General features: G+C 40.5%; 1 protein-coding gene across 1 annotated transcript in view; it reads left to right on the plus strand.

Moving 5' to 3' along the window:
- The window catches only part of LOC110154945 (complement C3-like), a 32,726-nt gene extending 16,407 nt beyond the window's left edge, over nt 1-16,319 (plus strand). Inside the window, exons 19-43 of the mRNA XM_055152603.1 lie at nt 6,702-6,816; nt 6,913-6,992; nt 7,072-7,211; nt 8,056-8,268; nt 8,377-8,428; nt 8,498-8,587; nt 8,789-8,998; nt 9,417-9,492; nt 9,572-9,734; nt 9,918-10,010; nt 10,087-10,237; nt 10,307-10,392; nt 11,833-11,910; nt 12,011-12,166; nt 12,245-12,307; nt 12,382-12,457; nt 12,547-12,598; nt 13,579-13,669; nt 13,753-13,842; nt 15,005-15,107; nt 15,174-15,263; nt 15,378-15,470; nt 15,543-15,626; nt 15,719-15,863; nt 15,978-16,319. Of these exons, the coding sequence (XP_055008578.1) occupies nt 6,702-6,816; nt 6,913-6,992; nt 7,072-7,211; nt 8,056-8,268; nt 8,377-8,428; nt 8,498-8,587; nt 8,789-8,998; nt 9,417-9,492; nt 9,572-9,734; nt 9,918-10,010; nt 10,087-10,237; nt 10,307-10,392; nt 11,833-11,910; nt 12,011-12,166; nt 12,245-12,307; nt 12,382-12,457; nt 12,547-12,598; nt 13,579-13,669; nt 13,753-13,842; nt 15,005-15,107; nt 15,174-15,263; nt 15,378-15,470; nt 15,543-15,626; nt 15,719-15,863; nt 15,978-16,122 (2,735 nt within the window). The 3' untranslated portion in view covers nt 16,123-16,319. The remainder of the gene's footprint in view (nt 1-6,701; nt 6,817-6,912; nt 6,993-7,071; nt 7,212-8,055; nt 8,269-8,376; nt 8,429-8,497; nt 8,588-8,788; nt 8,999-9,416; nt 9,493-9,571; nt 9,735-9,917; nt 10,011-10,086; nt 10,238-10,306; nt 10,393-11,832; nt 11,911-12,010; nt 12,167-12,244; nt 12,308-12,381; nt 12,458-12,546; nt 12,599-13,578; nt 13,670-13,752; nt 13,843-15,004; nt 15,108-15,173; nt 15,264-15,377; nt 15,471-15,542; nt 15,627-15,718; nt 15,864-15,977) is intronic.
- Nucleotides 16,320-16,558: the final 239 nt, after the last annotated feature.

Genomic DNA, 16,558 nt, shown 5'->3' on the forward strand with positions numbered 1-16,558 from the left:
CCAGCTCGGGTCCTCTACCAGAGGCCTGGGAGCTTGAGAGTTCTGCACAGTATCTTTGCTGTTCCTAGTACTGCACTTTCCTGAACAGAGATGTCTGTTGTTTTTCCTGAGATCTGCTGTAGCCACTCCTCCAGTTTGGGGCTTACAGCCCCGAGTGCTCAGTGGCATCATGGGCACCACTGATGCTTTCCCTTTCCAGACCTTCTCCAGCTCTTCTTTGAGCCCTCAGTATTTCTCTAGGTTCTCATGTTCCTTCTTCCTGATATTGTCATCACTTGGTATTGCGATGTCCACCACCACGACTCTGTTAGTTATTCAGCGCCACTATGTCTGGTTGGTTCGCCATCACTGTTCTCTCTGTCTGTATTTGGATGTCCCACAGGATCTTGGCTCGGTCGTTCTCCACAACGTTTGGAGGTGTTTCCCACCTTGACCTTGGGGTCTCCAGCGTACACTATGCCCACCACTTGGTTATGCCAGCACCTTACACCTGCAGTTATGTGCTGGACTGTCTCAGGAGCCTCTTTGCACAGTCTTCACTGTGGGTCTTGTCTGGTGTGGTAGATCTGGGCCTCTATTGCTCGAGTGCCCAGGGCCTGCTCCTGAGCAATGCCTCTGTGCTGTCCTTCAGACCAGCCCTCTCAAGCCATTGGTAGGATTTCTTGATATCAGCCACTTCAGTAATGTTCCGGTGGTACGCCCCGTGTAGGGGCTTGTCCTGCTATGATGGTCCCTCCAGCACCTCTTCCTCTGGATCCTACTGTCTGAGACATTCTCTGAGCACCTCATCTGTCGGGGCTGTATCCTTGATGTACTCATGAAGGTTGGATGTTTTATCCTGGACAATGGTTCCCACACTCACTAGTCCTCAGCCTCCTTCCTTCCAGCTCGCGTACAGTCTCAGGGTGCTGGATTTGGGATGGACCGGTCCATGCATGGTCAGGAGCTTTCGTGTATTAACATCTGTGGTCTGTATCTCCTCCTTTGACCAGGTTATGATTCCTGCAGGGTATATGTTTGCAGTGTATTGCCTGGGCCTTGTTCTTGCCTTTGAGCTGGCTTCTTAGGACTTGCCTCACTCTTTACAGGTAGCTGCTTTCCTTGTTGCCTCTTGCCATTTGCTTGTGGGATACCAAGGTACTCGTAACTGTCCTCAACATCTGCTATTGTTCCGTCTGGGAGTGAGACCCCCTCTGTGTGTACTACCTTCCCTCTCGTCGTCATCATCCTACTACATTTCTCAAGTCCAAATGACATTGCAGTGTCTGTGCTGGAGATCCTGGTGGTGTGGATCAGTGAGTGGATGTTTCGCTCGCTCTTAGTGTACAGCTTGATGAAGGCCCTTAGAGTCCTGTTGATGTTGTACAGCTCCAAGCACTCAGTGATCCATGTGTGTGGTAGTGTGTCATAGACTTTCTTGTACTCAATTCAGGCAGTTCACAGGTTATTGGCCGATAGTTGGATGGACCTGTACATTTTGAGGGATCCTTCAGAATCAGGATCATACGTCCTTGGGTTAACCATTCAGGGTGAGTTTCATCCCTTAGCAGGTAGTTGATTTGTGCTGCCAGGCACTCGTGGAGAGCAGTGAGCTTCTTTAGTCAATATGTGTGGATCATGTCAGGGCCTAGTGCTGTCCTATTTGTCATGCTTGAGACTCTTTCCTGAATGTCTGCCACTGTGATGGTGACTGGATTCTGTTCAGGGAGGTTGCTGTGGTCTTCTCTCAGATCCACCAGCCACTGTGCATCAAAGTGATGCCTCCCTCTCCCATATGCCTTTCCAGTACCTTTCAGTCTCCAGCCTTGACTGGTCATTACTCTGCCATTGAGCGTTTGTTTGGTAGTTCTGAGTGCTTCAGATATGGGCATCGGCGCTTGCGGGGAGCGGTGTTGGCGCACATGAGGGCCAATCATTGCAGCTTGTGGCTGTATTTTCTGTTATTTCCTCCTCAAAACATACCTGGAGTTGTGTTTTGTTTCATTCACACATTTATTACACAAATGCTGCATATTTAGGCCGACTTTCTCTCTCAAAAACAAAACACTCTGTTTGTCATGTGGAAGAGGAAGTATTCCACTTTTTTTTTAAGCCCATACAGCTTCACTAGAATTATTTGGATAATTTCAGCCCTAGAATTACCATTCTCTACTGAAAAAAAAAGTACATGACATCACAAGGTGGAACAGAGAATTTGGGGCTTTGTAGATGTAGACAGACTAATAAAGCAAAATTTGTTAGGCACCACTGGGGTGGACCACAAAAAATGACTCAAACAGGGAGAGGACTAGAGACCAAAGGCTTTAATAGGGACACATGAAATGAGGGATGAATGTTCATAGATTTAGGCAACCTGAGGCACACAACTGATGGATTGATTATTTTTTCGATGGTGAATGGTCCAACAAACTTGGGAGCCAATTTACGAGACTCTACTTGAAGAGGCAAGTCTCGAGAGGAAAGCCAAACCTTTTGCCCTGGTTGGTAGGTGGGATATGGTACGTGGTGGCAATTGGCGCTCTCCTGGTTATGAACACTTGTGCGTTTGAGTGCTGCTTTAGCTGCCTTCCAAACATTACGGCAGCGTCGCAGATGGGCCTGGACAGAAGGGACTGCGACTTCTGTCTCCTGAGCAGGGAATAAAGGTGGTTGAAAGCCCAGAGACACCATAAAGGGTGACATACCTGTTTCAGATGACACCAAGGAATTGTGGGCGTACTCGACCCAAGGCAAAAAAGAACTCCCAGGTGGTGGGGTTACGGGCCGTGACACAGCGCAGTGCAGACTCCAGGTCCTGGTTAGCCCTCTCAGTTTGTCCATTAAATTGTGGGTGATAACCAGAGGAAAGGCTGACAGAAGTCCCCAGAGACAGACAAAAGGCCTTCCAAACCTGAGAGGAGAACTGGGGGCCTCTGTCAAACACAATGTCAGTGGGAATACTGTGAAGGCGAAACACATGCAGTACCAAGAGTTTAGCAGTTCCAGAGGATGAAGGTAATTTGGGGAGAGGAACAAAATGCACGGCTTTAGAAAAACGATCCACAATGGTTAGTATGGTGGTGTTACCTTCAGATGTGGGGAGACCCGTAACAAAGTCCACTGCTATATTTGACCAAAGCCGGCTGGGGATAGGCAGAGGATGGAGAAGACCAGCAGGGGGTAGGTGACTGGACTTGCTGCGAGCACACACAGGATAAGCAGAAACAAAGGCTCTGGTGTCACGAGACACAGAGGGCCACCAGAATCTTTGTCTGAGGAAAGCTAAAGTGCGATTAAAACCAGGATGACAAGTTAATTTGGAGGCATGCCCCCACTGGAGGACTTGGGAGCACACAGAGTCGGGGACAAACAAACAATTAGACGGACCAGTACCTGGGTCAGGTTGGGTTTGTTGGGCCTCCCAGACTACCTTCTCAATCTCCCAGCTAACGGCTCCAAGGAGGAAACTTGAAGTTGACGGCTTGACTGATGGCTTGTCAGTGATGCAAGATGGAGGTAGGATAGGAGCAGGTTGGGTTTCAGCCTCCTCAAAAGTGGACTGGCGGGACAGGGCATCAGGCTTAACATTCTGGGATCCAGGACGATAAGTTAGAACTAAATTAAATCTTCCGAGGAACAGCACCCATCGAGCCTGACGGGAGTTCAACCTTTTAGCCGAATGAAGATAAGAAAGATTTTTGTGGTCTGTCCACACGATAAAGGGGTACTTAGCTCCTTCCAGCCAGTGGCACCATTCTTGCAGGGCCAAAAAAAACGCCAGAAGTTCTCTGTTGCCAATGTCATAGTTGGCTTCTGCTGGTGTTAATCGCCGAGAGAAGTAAGCACATGGGTGAATTTTCTTATCCTTTGGACAATGCTGGGACAGGACAGCACCCACTCCAGAGTCTGAGGCATCAACTTCAACAATAAACTGTTTGGAAGGATCTGGGTGAGATAAAATAGGAGCAGTTACGAAAAGTTGTTTGAGTGTGGAAAAAGCCATTTCAGCCTCATCGGACCACTTGAAAGGGACTAGTGTGGAGGTCAAACAGGTATGCGGAGCTGCTTTCCTACTGTAATCTTTGATGAATCTCCTATAGAAATGGGCAAATCCCAGAAAACGCTGGAGTTGTTTACGTGTCTCAGGTCTGGACCCCTCCGCAACAGCTTTCACCTTAGCCTGAGTTAACCCTGCTCAATAACGAAACCAAGAAAACGAGCAGTGGTTGCATGAAATTTACACTTTTCAACTTTGCAGAACCTGCCTCACATGCTCCACATGTTCTTTAAGATCTCTAGAGTTTAATCCTTCTTATCCACAAAGAAAAAAAAACAACCCCTACTGGGTATGAGGAGGGCCGAATCAACCCAGCTGCCAGAGAGTCTTTAATGTACTGCTCCATAGTTTCTCTCTCAGGACGGGTAAGTTTATACAAACGACTAGAAGGCAAAGGAGCTCCAGGGAGTAAGTCAATAGCACAATCATAGGGGTGGTGAGGTGGAAGGGACGGTGCTTTCTCTTTACTAAATACTTGAGCCAAATCATGATATATGGTAGGAACAGCTGTCAAATCAGGAGGACAAGGTGGAGCGGAGTTTGAACTTTTACTCACCGTGACGGCTGACTTGAGGCAATGGGAGTGACCGTGAACACTCCAGCTGGTAACCTTATTGGCTGACCAGTCTATTTGTGGGTTGTGCAGCTTTAACCAAGGTAATCCCAAAACCACTGGAGCTTGAGGAGATGGAATGACCAATAACTGCATTTCCTCCCTGTGGTTGCCAGAAAGAATAAGGGTGACAGGCTTGGTGCGGTGAGTGATTTTGGCTAGGTGGCTTCCATTCAGTGCATTAACCTCTCTGGGAAACTCTAATGGTTCAGTAGGAGTATTCACTTGGAGAACAAGGTCGGAGTCAATAAAATTATCGTCGGCCCCAGAATCAACAAAACTATGGAATGAGAGTGACTCACGTAACCACAGCAAGGAGGTCTGGAGAAGAAGTCGGTCCGGAGAAAATGGCGTTGGAGAGGAAACATGGCTCACTAGGACCCCTCCATTCACAGGTGAGTCTGGTCTTTTGGCCGCAAGGGGCAAGTACTGATGTAATGTCCTTGTTGTCCACAGTAAATGCAAAGGTCAGACCTTTGTTGGCGTTGGCGTTGGGCTGGAGTTAGTCGGGCCCGACCCAGTTGCATAGGCTCCTTTGTGTCTGAAGGCTTGGAGTGGCTGGAAGGCATAGGAACATTTATTTGCACAGGTGAATGAGCAGGAGGTGAGCATGTAATGTAGACTGACGTGAGCCTTTTTCCCTGCGTCTTTCTCTGAGTCTGTTATCAAGACGTATGGCCAAAGAGATTACCTCCTCGAGACTGTTGGTCTCATCTTGGGTGGCAAGCTCATCTTTCACATTTTCTGTGAGTCCTCTTAAAAATACACTGTAGGGCAGTGTCATCCCAACCACTTTCATGAGCTAAGATTCGGAAATCTATAGCATACTGAGCAACTGAGGCGGATCCTTGGTTAAGTGCTAACAGTCTCTTAGCAGCTTCTTTTCCCTTTAATGGGTGATCAGACTGTTTTTTCATTTCATTAGAAAAGGCAGAGAAGCACCGAAAAATTTCAGAATTACTGTCCCATGCCGCTGTTGCCCACTGAGATGCTTTACCAGTTAATAAACTTATAACAAAAGCAATGTGTGACTTATCTGAAGCGTAGGTGAGGGGCTGTTGATCGAACACCAGGGAACACTGGAGGAGAAACCGACCACAGGCACCAAGATCGCCAGCATATCGCTCAGGAGTGGGAATATGAGGTTCACGTTGAGCCACGGCAGGTAGAGCTGGAGGTGGTGGAGAAGAACTAGGAAGGACATTGGCTGGTGGCGGAGCAGCAGCAAACTGGGGGGAACGCAGTAGTGAGGTCAGCCAACATGGTCCTAGTTTGGTTCATCTGAGAGGCAAAAGCTTGCTGGTTGCCAACAATTTCTTTGAGTTGATTGTCGTGCTTCCCCAATAATTGACCTTGATTGGAGACAGCTTGAAACAAAGGGTTAGGTTCTGCTTGAGTCAGAGGACTTGGATCCAGGAGGTTTGAGTCTGTTGGGTCCATGTTTTGGCCAGATTGTTCTATTAGGCACCACAGGGTGGACCACAAAAAAATACTCAAACAGGGACAAAAATGCTAAAGAGGAGCCAGCAGCCGGGATGCAGGAGTCTTCAATGGTGGGAACTAGGAGTACAAAAATGCAGGTAAGTATACAGAAAGTGAGGGAAAATCAAAAACTGAGCCGACAGAAAAATCACCATCAGGTAGACGAAACAATCTGGCAGAGTCTGGCAGGAGAGAGGGGCCTTTGTAGAAGGCTTGATTGGAGATGGTGACTCTGCCCATGTCCACACACAGCAAAGACTCAGGTCAGGCAGGGGCGTGACAAAATTACTCTTGTGAATAAAACAAAACACAATGCCAGGTATGATTCAGACTTATTTAGTTAAGTGGTTAGGGTTAGGAGTTAGGGTATTAATTAAGGCTTTAATAAGGAGTTGGGTTTAGCAGCTATGGTTAGGGTATTAATTAAGGAGTGACTAAGCCTGAATTCTTCTCGATGAACTATTTGTTCAGTTATGAATTAAGACTATATTCATACTTTATTAAGGCTAATACGGTTTAGTGATCATAAAGTGTTGCCATTGTATTTTTAATTAAATTCAATATCTATAGGTGAGAGTGACGACAGTTACATGGACAGCAATGAAATTCTTTCTCGGACAAAATTTCCAGAAAGTTGGGAGTGGGTTACCTTCAAAATTCCTCAGTGTGCTGGGAAACAAACTTGGTAAGATAGGCAAATAAATATTAAGTTTCACTCATAATAATAATAATAATGGATCCAATCACTGAGTCAAACTTTGTCTTAATGGTCTGTTTTTAGTGAAATTGACAGGCGCATTCCCTTAAAAGACTCCATCACAACTTGGGTGTTTACTGGCATTAGTCTATCTGAAAATACTGGTAAGAGAGATTTATTTGTACATATGTGTCAAATATTTCTAAAGTAAACTAATCATATTTTTATGTTTGATTTTTTTAGGTATCTGTGTTGGAAAGCCTTTGGATGTTATTGTATTTAAACCGTTTTTCTTAGACCTCAAACTTCCTTATTCTGCCGTGGTTGGAGAACAAATTGAAATTAGAACGATTATACATAACTACCTTCAGGATCCTATCACTGTAAGGTTATACATCATATACACACACACACACACACATATATATATATATATATATATATATATATATATATATATATATATATATATATATATATATATATATATATATATATATATATTCATTTGCTTTGGCACAATTTCTGAAACTTTGTAAATCTGGCAAATCTTTTGCACACTTTGCAAAACTATTAACAGGCACAAAACAAATTAGAATATTTGAAAAAAGTTAATTTTGTGAACTAAATGTACAATACACTTATTACTTTGTGGTTCAAAAATAAGCACAGTCATCAGAGTTATAGACTAATGACACATTTAGACATGTAATGTGAGGCAGTCCTGCATGACCAGTATCACGCTGTTTCTGTTGGTTTGAGAGTCAGAGTGAGTCTGTTGGTTCCAAATTTGTGTTTTTTAGCAGTTGGTGTCTGAACTGTGTCAGACCTGGACTTCAAAGTCTCTCAATAAAAATAAAAAAACAATTCACACAGATTTTCACTTTAGAAGTCTTTTGCGGTGTATTTCTAGTACTTTTATCCCTCTCTAAAATGCCTTCATTGTGATTCTGTGTGTTCAGTTTTGTCCTTCGAGAATATGGTCTTTGGTAATGTGTTATAACTACAATATGTGTTTAAGTAACTGATCATAGTGTTTTAGGTTGTGCAAAAAATGTTTTGGAGTTTTGATCAGAGTTAAATCTTGAAAATGTACATTTGAGTAGTTGCTACTTGAGTGACAAGTTTTTGAATTTGTGTTGAAATTTAGATTTTAGTGTAAAAAACAAACAAACACAAATACAACAAATTCATACGAGTGACTTTCATATTTGCTTTATTCTGTAGGTGCGTATTGAACTCATCGAACACCCAGATGTTTGTAGTGCAGCATCAAAGCGGGGCAAATATGTGCAGGAGGTTAAAGTGGGAGTCTCTACCACTCGCGCAGTGTTCTTTACTATTATTCCCATGAAAGAAGGTCAATTAAACATTGAAGTTAAAGGCGCGGTGAAAGACTCATGGCACAGTGACGGAGTTGTGAAGCAATTACTGGTTGTGGTAAGAACATAATGTCAACAGGGTGTTGCATGCTGTTGTATTTAAACCGTTTTTCTTTACCTTCCTTAATCTTGCCTTCTATTAAGTTTAATTGTCCTTCTTTTTCAGCCAAATGGTGTTCTGACTAAAGTACATAAGATTGTTGACATAAACCCACAAGGTGACTTTATAGCGGAAATGATAATTATTATGTGTTAATTAAGTGTCTCATCTAATTTGTCCCTTACAGGTCGCACACAAGAAGAAACGATCAACAATCCAATTGATAAAACTGAAATGGTTCCACATACTCCATCAAGTGCCAAAGTTTTTGTGTCAGGTACTATTATAAATCATTTGCAATTAAGACAGTTTGTTTCATAATCCTGGCACAGCGCAACAACTAAGACATATTCTAAATGATAATGATATATATATATATATATTTAGAATATGTCTCTCTCTGTGTGTGTGTGTGTGTGTGTGTGTGTATATATATATTACATTTCATGAATTAGTACACTTTTCCCTGTGTCCTCAGGCAGGGAGCAGATGAATGCCCTGGTGGACAATGTCCTTGGTGTATCATCCACCATGGGCAACCTGATCACTCAGCCCTCTGGCTGTGGGGAGCAGAACTTGAACAGAATGGCTAATCCTGTCATTGCCACAACATATTTGGACAAAACCAATCAATGGGCAGCAGTGGGTGTGGACAATCGTAAAAAGGCTCTCGACTATATTAAAACTGGTGTGTATCGTTAGTAGCACAAAACTTAAAATATTAAAGGAAATGTATTTCAAATATGGATTTTAAATATCAGACGTGTGACTTTTCTTTGCCCCCAGATAAAAGGTAAACATATTCAAATCAAATAGAGTTCTACATGGTAACAATGGCAAAGTCGATTTATTCTCAACAACAAAAACATTGGACATGATAGCCAAGTTGTTTGCTTTTATTTGTTTTATGGTTTGTTTTGGTTCTCAAGAACCAAAACAATTAGAAAGCAGAATGAGTCTCCCATTTGGGTTTCCAGGTTCAATGCTGAAATCCAGTTTATCAAAACATAAAAGGTTCAGTTGTAAGAGTACAAGCTATTTACAGCTCCTTTAAACTGAAATTGCATTACCATCTAAGGTATGTTGTAACTGTAAGTTGTTTTCAGGCTACCAAAATGAAATGGAATATGCTAAAAGTGACGGATCCTTTGCTGTATATAGAGGTTATGAAAGCAGCACATGGTAAAACATGAACAATCCTTTCAGAACTGGCAAACTAAAAGTAATCTCCTGACATTAACTGTTATCTGTTGTCTGTAAGGTTGACTGCCTTTGTAGTCAAAGTATTTTCCATGGCCTACAATCTAGTGTATATAGACAGCAATGTAATCTGTAGAGCAACACAATGGCTGATCTTGAACTCGCAGAGGCCTGACGGCATGTTCACAGATGTTGGATTTCTCTTCCACAGACACTTTACAGTAGTAAGTATCACTGAATCAGTCCTGCATTCAAAAATACCCCACAGGCTTCTTCTGCTGCAATATGCTGCTCTTGATAACATCCAATGTATTTTAGAACTCCTTTTTATATTTAATGAAAAATGTACAATAATGTCCTTATTAGCACACTTTCCCAGTTGCCTCTCACAGTGAATCTTCTTATAGGGCTCTCTGTCAAAAGATAATGATGTCGCCATGACGGCTTTCTGTCTCATTGCGCTGCAGGAGTCCAGACCAATATGTGGTGGCAGAGTAAATGTGAGTTTGGTTGTATCTTCTGTCTTGTTCTCTGGCTGTTCTTTTTATGAATTTTTGTTGTACTTCTTTTGTGCAGAGTTTATCTAACGCTATATCCAAGTCTGTGGCATACTTGGAGCGGCGCCTTCCGCATCTCATCAACCCGTATACAGTCGCCATTACATCATATGCTCTGGCCAATGAAAACAGGCTTAATTATCAGATTCTATACAGATTTGCTTCTCCAGGTTGGAACATTTTATGCATTATTTATGGTAATTATGTTATAATAACCCTTAATGAATCACTTTTTATAGACAGGACCCACTGGATCTCACCTCAGGGACACACTTACTCACAGGAGGCAACTGCTTATGCTCTTTTGGCTCTTGTCAGACGCGGAGTGAGTCTTATTATTACTTTATAAAGTCATTTTAAAAGAAAACATCATAGCTTTTAAGGCCTTATATTACACAAAATTGACTATTGTGATTTCAATTTGAGAGAAGAACTCATTTGTTTATTTTTTACATTTTTATTTATTTGACATTGCACAATAAATTTAGCTTCAAAATTTAGCTACAAGATTTAGTTATTGTTCACGTGTGGTCCCTGGGTAGAAGCAGAGCGACAGCAGGTCCACAGTGTGCAGGTGCTGCACAGAACGGCCTGTGTAAAAGTCGAGCTAAAAACAAACCCCAACAACCCATCAGGTCATCAGTACTTCAAATACACATTTACAGATTGAAATATTTACATATACACATTATTGCTAGAGACAGCAGTTATCACGATAACTTTGGCTGTGGTTGTTCGATTGCCATGAAAGTTTGCCCGGACCTGTTTTTTTTACAGGTTTTTAGACATATGTGAGTTTCATCCCAATTTTGGCAACATCAGTCTCAGGTAACTGAGCGTGTTTCAGAACTAAGTGTGTCACTAAGCTGTGGTAGTGAAAGTATGGACCTGGGATTGCAGTTTAGGTTACTGATTAAATTAATGGAAACACAGTTTTGGGGCAAAAAATAAACCAGCTGGTGAATTCAGCATCAAAAAACAAAGTAAAGGACAGCAGGGACAATGGCTAACTGTAAAACACAAAGAACCAAAATTACAAAAAACAAATAGGATTAGGACGACATTCTCAAATAATGTTGCATTTTAGGCCTACTTCTTAACTAACTAAAAAGTATAATGTATTGTTTCAGTGCTGATAGTGAAATCTGGAAAAAAGCTGGATCAAATATCATCGCCTAAATATTAAAATGATATACTGGTTGTAGTTGTATCAGAAAAACTCAGTGTTTGAATTTCTATTTGCACAATAGTTACTGTTGTTCTGTACTTACTTAATAATACATATGGAACAGTTTGGTCTTATTTTATTTTTGTTTTAAGGAAATTAATGCTGTTTATTTGTCACTCTGGTTTTATTGGTTGATATCAGAAATTTATCAGATATCAGATTTTTATTTCCATAGTATTAGAATTGTTATCAGAACTGAAAAAGTTGGATCCCTAGTAACTTGCTGTTTGAAGATGTACATTTAAGTTTGTGTGTTAAACGTGTGAATGAAACAAAACACAACTCCAGGTATGATTCTGATGAGGAAACAACATTATAACATTAATCAGAAACTAGTATGATAGGAGCCCTTTAAGAAGAAATGCACATCTATGAATAACTAGCTGGTTACATTATACTTTTTTTAGTTCTAACAAATTAAATAAGTAAGTCTAAAATGTATGACTTATTATTATAAGTATATTATAGTATACTATATATTTAATCCATTGTTGATAAAAGACATAAACTTGTGTGACTTTTATATTTCAAAAACAGTATCTACAGGACGCTCGACCCATTGTGAGATGGTTCAAAAAACAGCAGGAGTCAGGTGGTGGATATGGATCAACACAGGTACATATGTATATAAATACATGACATTTACTATATTTGAATCATTAACTTTTTTTATAAAATAGCTATTTAAAATTCTAAAATGTTTTCTTCATCCCAGGCCACGGTGATGGTGTACCAGGCACTGTCATCGTACTGGACTGTGGCTCAAGAACCAGACTATAACCTGGATGTGGAGCTGAAGGTCTCAGGACGTGCTGCTCCTTACAGTTTCAGATTCTCCAGAGACAACCAGCACACCACCAGGACATCTAAGGTCTTTGCACACGGTCTGAGAAGCAGCGTCATGTGAGATTGTGTCTGATCTTTGTGTCATGTTTAAACCCCGAAACAGAACTTTGCAGTTGATGAAAATGTGAAACTGATTGCCAAAGGCACAGGAGAAGCAACTCTGATCGTAAAACACCTAAACTTTAAACCATCTCCTTTTGTCCAAATGTTTGTCCTCACTAAATGTGTATTGTGTTACAGCTGCTCACACAGTATTATGCTGTTCCCAAAGAAACTGTGAGTGACTGTACAAAGTTCAACCTCACACTGAACTTCGGTAAATTTGTTTTTTTCTCTTATTACAATACATTATTATTACATATTACAATACAAAGACTGTTACTAATCACATCTGTTTTGTTTCAGAAAAGGATGATGACAGGGACAAAGATATTTACAAGCTGACAATTGAATTTTTGTAAGTAAAAGTTTGACAAAATATTTCACAGGATCATTCACGAACAAATTTGTACTTCAGCTTTTCTAACAAACTTTTTGGCATTCACAAAATGTTTTTTTTACTGAAAATGTTCTTTTGGAAAAACAAATCCTATAAACAATCAGAAGCACTCGTAAGAACAAAAATTCTACTTCCGGGGTTTTTTGCAAACCATCTAGTGTATTCAGATTCCTGACCTAGTCACTAGAGAGAAATTAAAATGAGTGGTGACACAAGGTGGCGCCAGCCTGGCTAGGTTCAAACACCAACTATGAGGAAAACAGCTGTAGAGGATGAAAGATGTACCATGAATCAGGTCCCACCAGGTCTACCAGTGTTGCCTCCTGGGTTATCCTTTCTGGAAACTTGGGTTTACCAAACCCTGAGCCATACCTGTCATTGGAATGCTATGGGTCATGTCACACTCACTTACTCCACTTTTTTTTTATACAGACAGTGATCACTACAGAAAGAGAACAAACTTTAAGTCTCTCATTTCATCTTTGGCCTTTGTGGACATTGGATAATTATGAAAAAAACAAAAAACAAACAAACAAAAAAACACTCAAAATCTTGAAAAAATTGTCATATCTTAGAAAGTTATGAAGATAGAGATATAACATTGGTACCAAAAGATGCGGAATAGCAACATTTATATTCAACTTTCATTGACACCATGGCCCTAAATGCATTATTTTAAAGTTATTTGAGAAAAACTGATTTTTCTGCAACAGCCTTATGGACACCATTAGGATAGAACTTAAGAGTCTCGGTGAACCCAGTAGATTTTATTCAATTGACCTAATATTCCACAAATGTTCTTTTATTTGGTATTGTTTGTGAATTTGGAGCAACTGTCACTTAAGAACATTTTGTGAATCTGGCACAGATTTCTCCCAGCACCTTTTTAAAGTGATTCATGAATGAGGCCCATTTTGTTTTGTTGTTTTGTTTTATAGCTTCAAGAATGAAGAAGAAGATGCGTCTATGTCGATCTTGGATATTTCTTTACCCACTGGCTTTATGCCTGTACAAAGAGATTTAGATGCTGTAAGGTTTCAGTAGTTTTGTCCACTCTTTATTTAACTGTACTAATGTTTGATAACAGCTGTCTGTGTCCTGTGTAATTGTAGTTGTCTGAAGGCCGAGCTCGTGTCATCGCCCAGTGGGAGTTCAACAAGGCTCTGTCAGAGAAGGGCTCCCTCATTCTCTACATGAACAAGGTCTTTGTGTTTACAGTGTTTACGTGCACACCAAATATCTCATTATTATCTGATTTCTGGAGAATACTGAAATGTCATATAAACAGTTACATCTTATTTCTTATAAATTTCTTATAAAGGGACAGTAGTTGGCTCCCTGGCTCACACACTGAGTAGTTTTTGAAACTTATTGGTTTTTGAGCTCAGTTTTTAACATAATTTCATGGGATTTTAACCAACTAAGAAGTGCAGCATGTGCAGTTCAAAGGACACAAGTAAGTGTCTGCTGGATTATATGAAATAAGATGTTAGTTTTTCCTGTATTCATGGAGCTAGCTAAGGAGGTAGCTATAGATCTCTGAGATTTTTATTTTTATTTTTTTACACCAAATATGGCAGAAGACCTTCCAAAACAAATAGTCTGAGACCTTCTAGAGGAAACATTTTGAAGGAATTTAGCATTTAATCAGACCACCACAACAGAGCAAAGGAAGAGTGAGGCTTTCCTGTTCATCTGGCTTCCCCCTAAACACTGACTGTGATGCTGCAGGACACAGAGGAGGGACACTTTTGTCCAGAGGACTGTTGCTCACCTCAAACTGCCCTGACACAGGATCTGCTGACCTACCTAACCAGTCCTCCTGTTAAAGTGCACTGACACCTTTGACTGAGACACAAAGTCGACAGAAAAGTAGAGTGTGTTGGTGCAGCTTGAATTTCCCTCTGCATTTAAAATGTGAATAAAGCAACAAACACACAAAAGCAAATGCACCACAACAACACATTAAGTTTTAGCAAGGACAATTATGCAAAACAGGCAGACTTATGTGGCGCAAATGAAAGCGAAAATGAAAGAAATCTTCAAGATTGAAAAATGTTTAAATACATTGTGCTTTAGTCCAATGAGATTCATTTGGTATTCCAATATTTTATGCTATAAAGTTCTTTTTTTCAGACCTTTTTTCAGACGGTCTGAAAAAAGAACCTAATAACATACATTGTGCTTTGTCTTCTAAATACAACATTTATTTTATCCATTGATTACCTGACAGATGTCGAGATGAACAGACTTCTTTTGTTCATGTTAACACACATGCCCATTCAGTCTAGTCAGATTTGACTGGCTGTAAATGTGCCCAGAGTACACTGTCTGTTTCTGATGGGACATTTGCTCTTTCCACAGGTTTCTCACAATCGAACTGAGATGCTGCCCATCAGAATGGAAAAGACTTTCGAAGTGGGCGTTTTACAGCCTGCCTCTGTGTCTATATATGAATACTATGATGGTAAATATGGATGTTCCTTTACACTTACAAATGATACAAAAGACTGACATTGTAAATGTTTTACAGAAACAAAATGTGTAAAGTATTATCATCCACAACGGAAAGATGGTCAGATCTTGAGGCGCTGCAAAGGCGATGAATGCCAATGTGCTGAAGGTATAAATGAAACACTAAACTTAAAACAGCTCTGGATAACATTATGTAATATGCATTTTTACTGGGTAAATAGTATTCACCTGATTATAAATGTGTTTATTATTTTGTACGCAGTAAACTGTAGCATGCAAAAGAAGGGCAATATCAACAACAGGGACCGCATTGGAAAGGCCTGTGAATCTACTCTGACCAGCAGGATTGATTATGGTCAGTAAATGTTATTCTGCTTCTTAACAGAGGAGAAAAATACAAAAAAAAACATTTTTGTTTTCTCCTTAGTGTACACTGCCGTTCTGGAAGAAGCACAGTACCATGTTTCCTTTGACACCTACATCATGCGAATTGAGAGAGTCATCAAAGAGGGTTTGTCTTTCAATACTATTATCTAATTCTAAATGTCAGATCAGATTTACTTGATTCAGAGTCTGTGTTTGTCTATACACTGTTATTTGCAGGATCAAATGACAAGAATGCTGAAGGTAACCTGCGCAGTTTCCTCAGTTTCCCGCACTGTAGAGAGAGTTTAGATCTACAGGTAAATAAAGGATACCTTATAATGGGAACAGACGAGGACACACTGCACAATGCAAAGAGTCAGACGTAAGTTTTTTTTTTGTTTCTTTTTTCAAAGTAAACACTTAAATAATTTCTTTAAAGTAAATAATTGTTACCAGCTGGATCAATAAAAAGTTTCTGTTGTAAACTGTATTTTAGATTTGAGTATTTGCTTGGTGAAAGGACGTGGATTGAGCACTCGCCCAGAGGAGAAGAGTGCCAAATGGAAGAATACAGACCCACCTGTTTCGGCATAGAATCCCTTATTGAGAAGTATGAGTCACATGGCTGTTTTAATAAGTAAGATTAATGTCTGATGTGTTTCTGTAAGTCAGTACAATACAAGGAACAATAAGCATATTATATACAATAAAATACATGGTTGCTTGCATTGTAACACAGTGATCAATGTGAAAATCAATATATTAAAAGAAGTTAAGTTCAGTTAGAAATTGGTGTACTGTGGCTTTTATAAACGACTGCAAATATATGTGCTGTTTGGAATCATCTTGAATGTGGCTCCTCATCTCTTCTAATCACATATACAGGTCTGGTTTAGTCCTAATTCAGTCCTGTTTTAGTCTTGGTTTAGTCCTGGTTCAGTCCTGGTTCAGTCCTGGTTTAGTCCTGTTTTAGCCTTGGTTCAGTCCTGGTTCAGTCCTGGTTTAGTCCTGGTTTAGTCCTGTTTTAGTCCTGTTTTAGTCCTGGTTCAGTCCTGGTTCAGTCCTGTTTTAGTCCTG

The sequence above is a fragment of the Boleophthalmus pectinirostris genome, unplaced genomic scaffold (assembly GCF_026225935.1).
Source record: "Boleophthalmus pectinirostris isolate CB_2022bp ecotype Guang Dong unplaced genomic scaffold, ASM2622593v1 HiC_scaffold_17, whole genome shotgun sequence".
Lineage (NCBI taxonomy): Eukaryota > Metazoa > Chordata > Actinopteri > Gobiiformes > Gobiidae > Boleophthalmus > Boleophthalmus pectinirostris.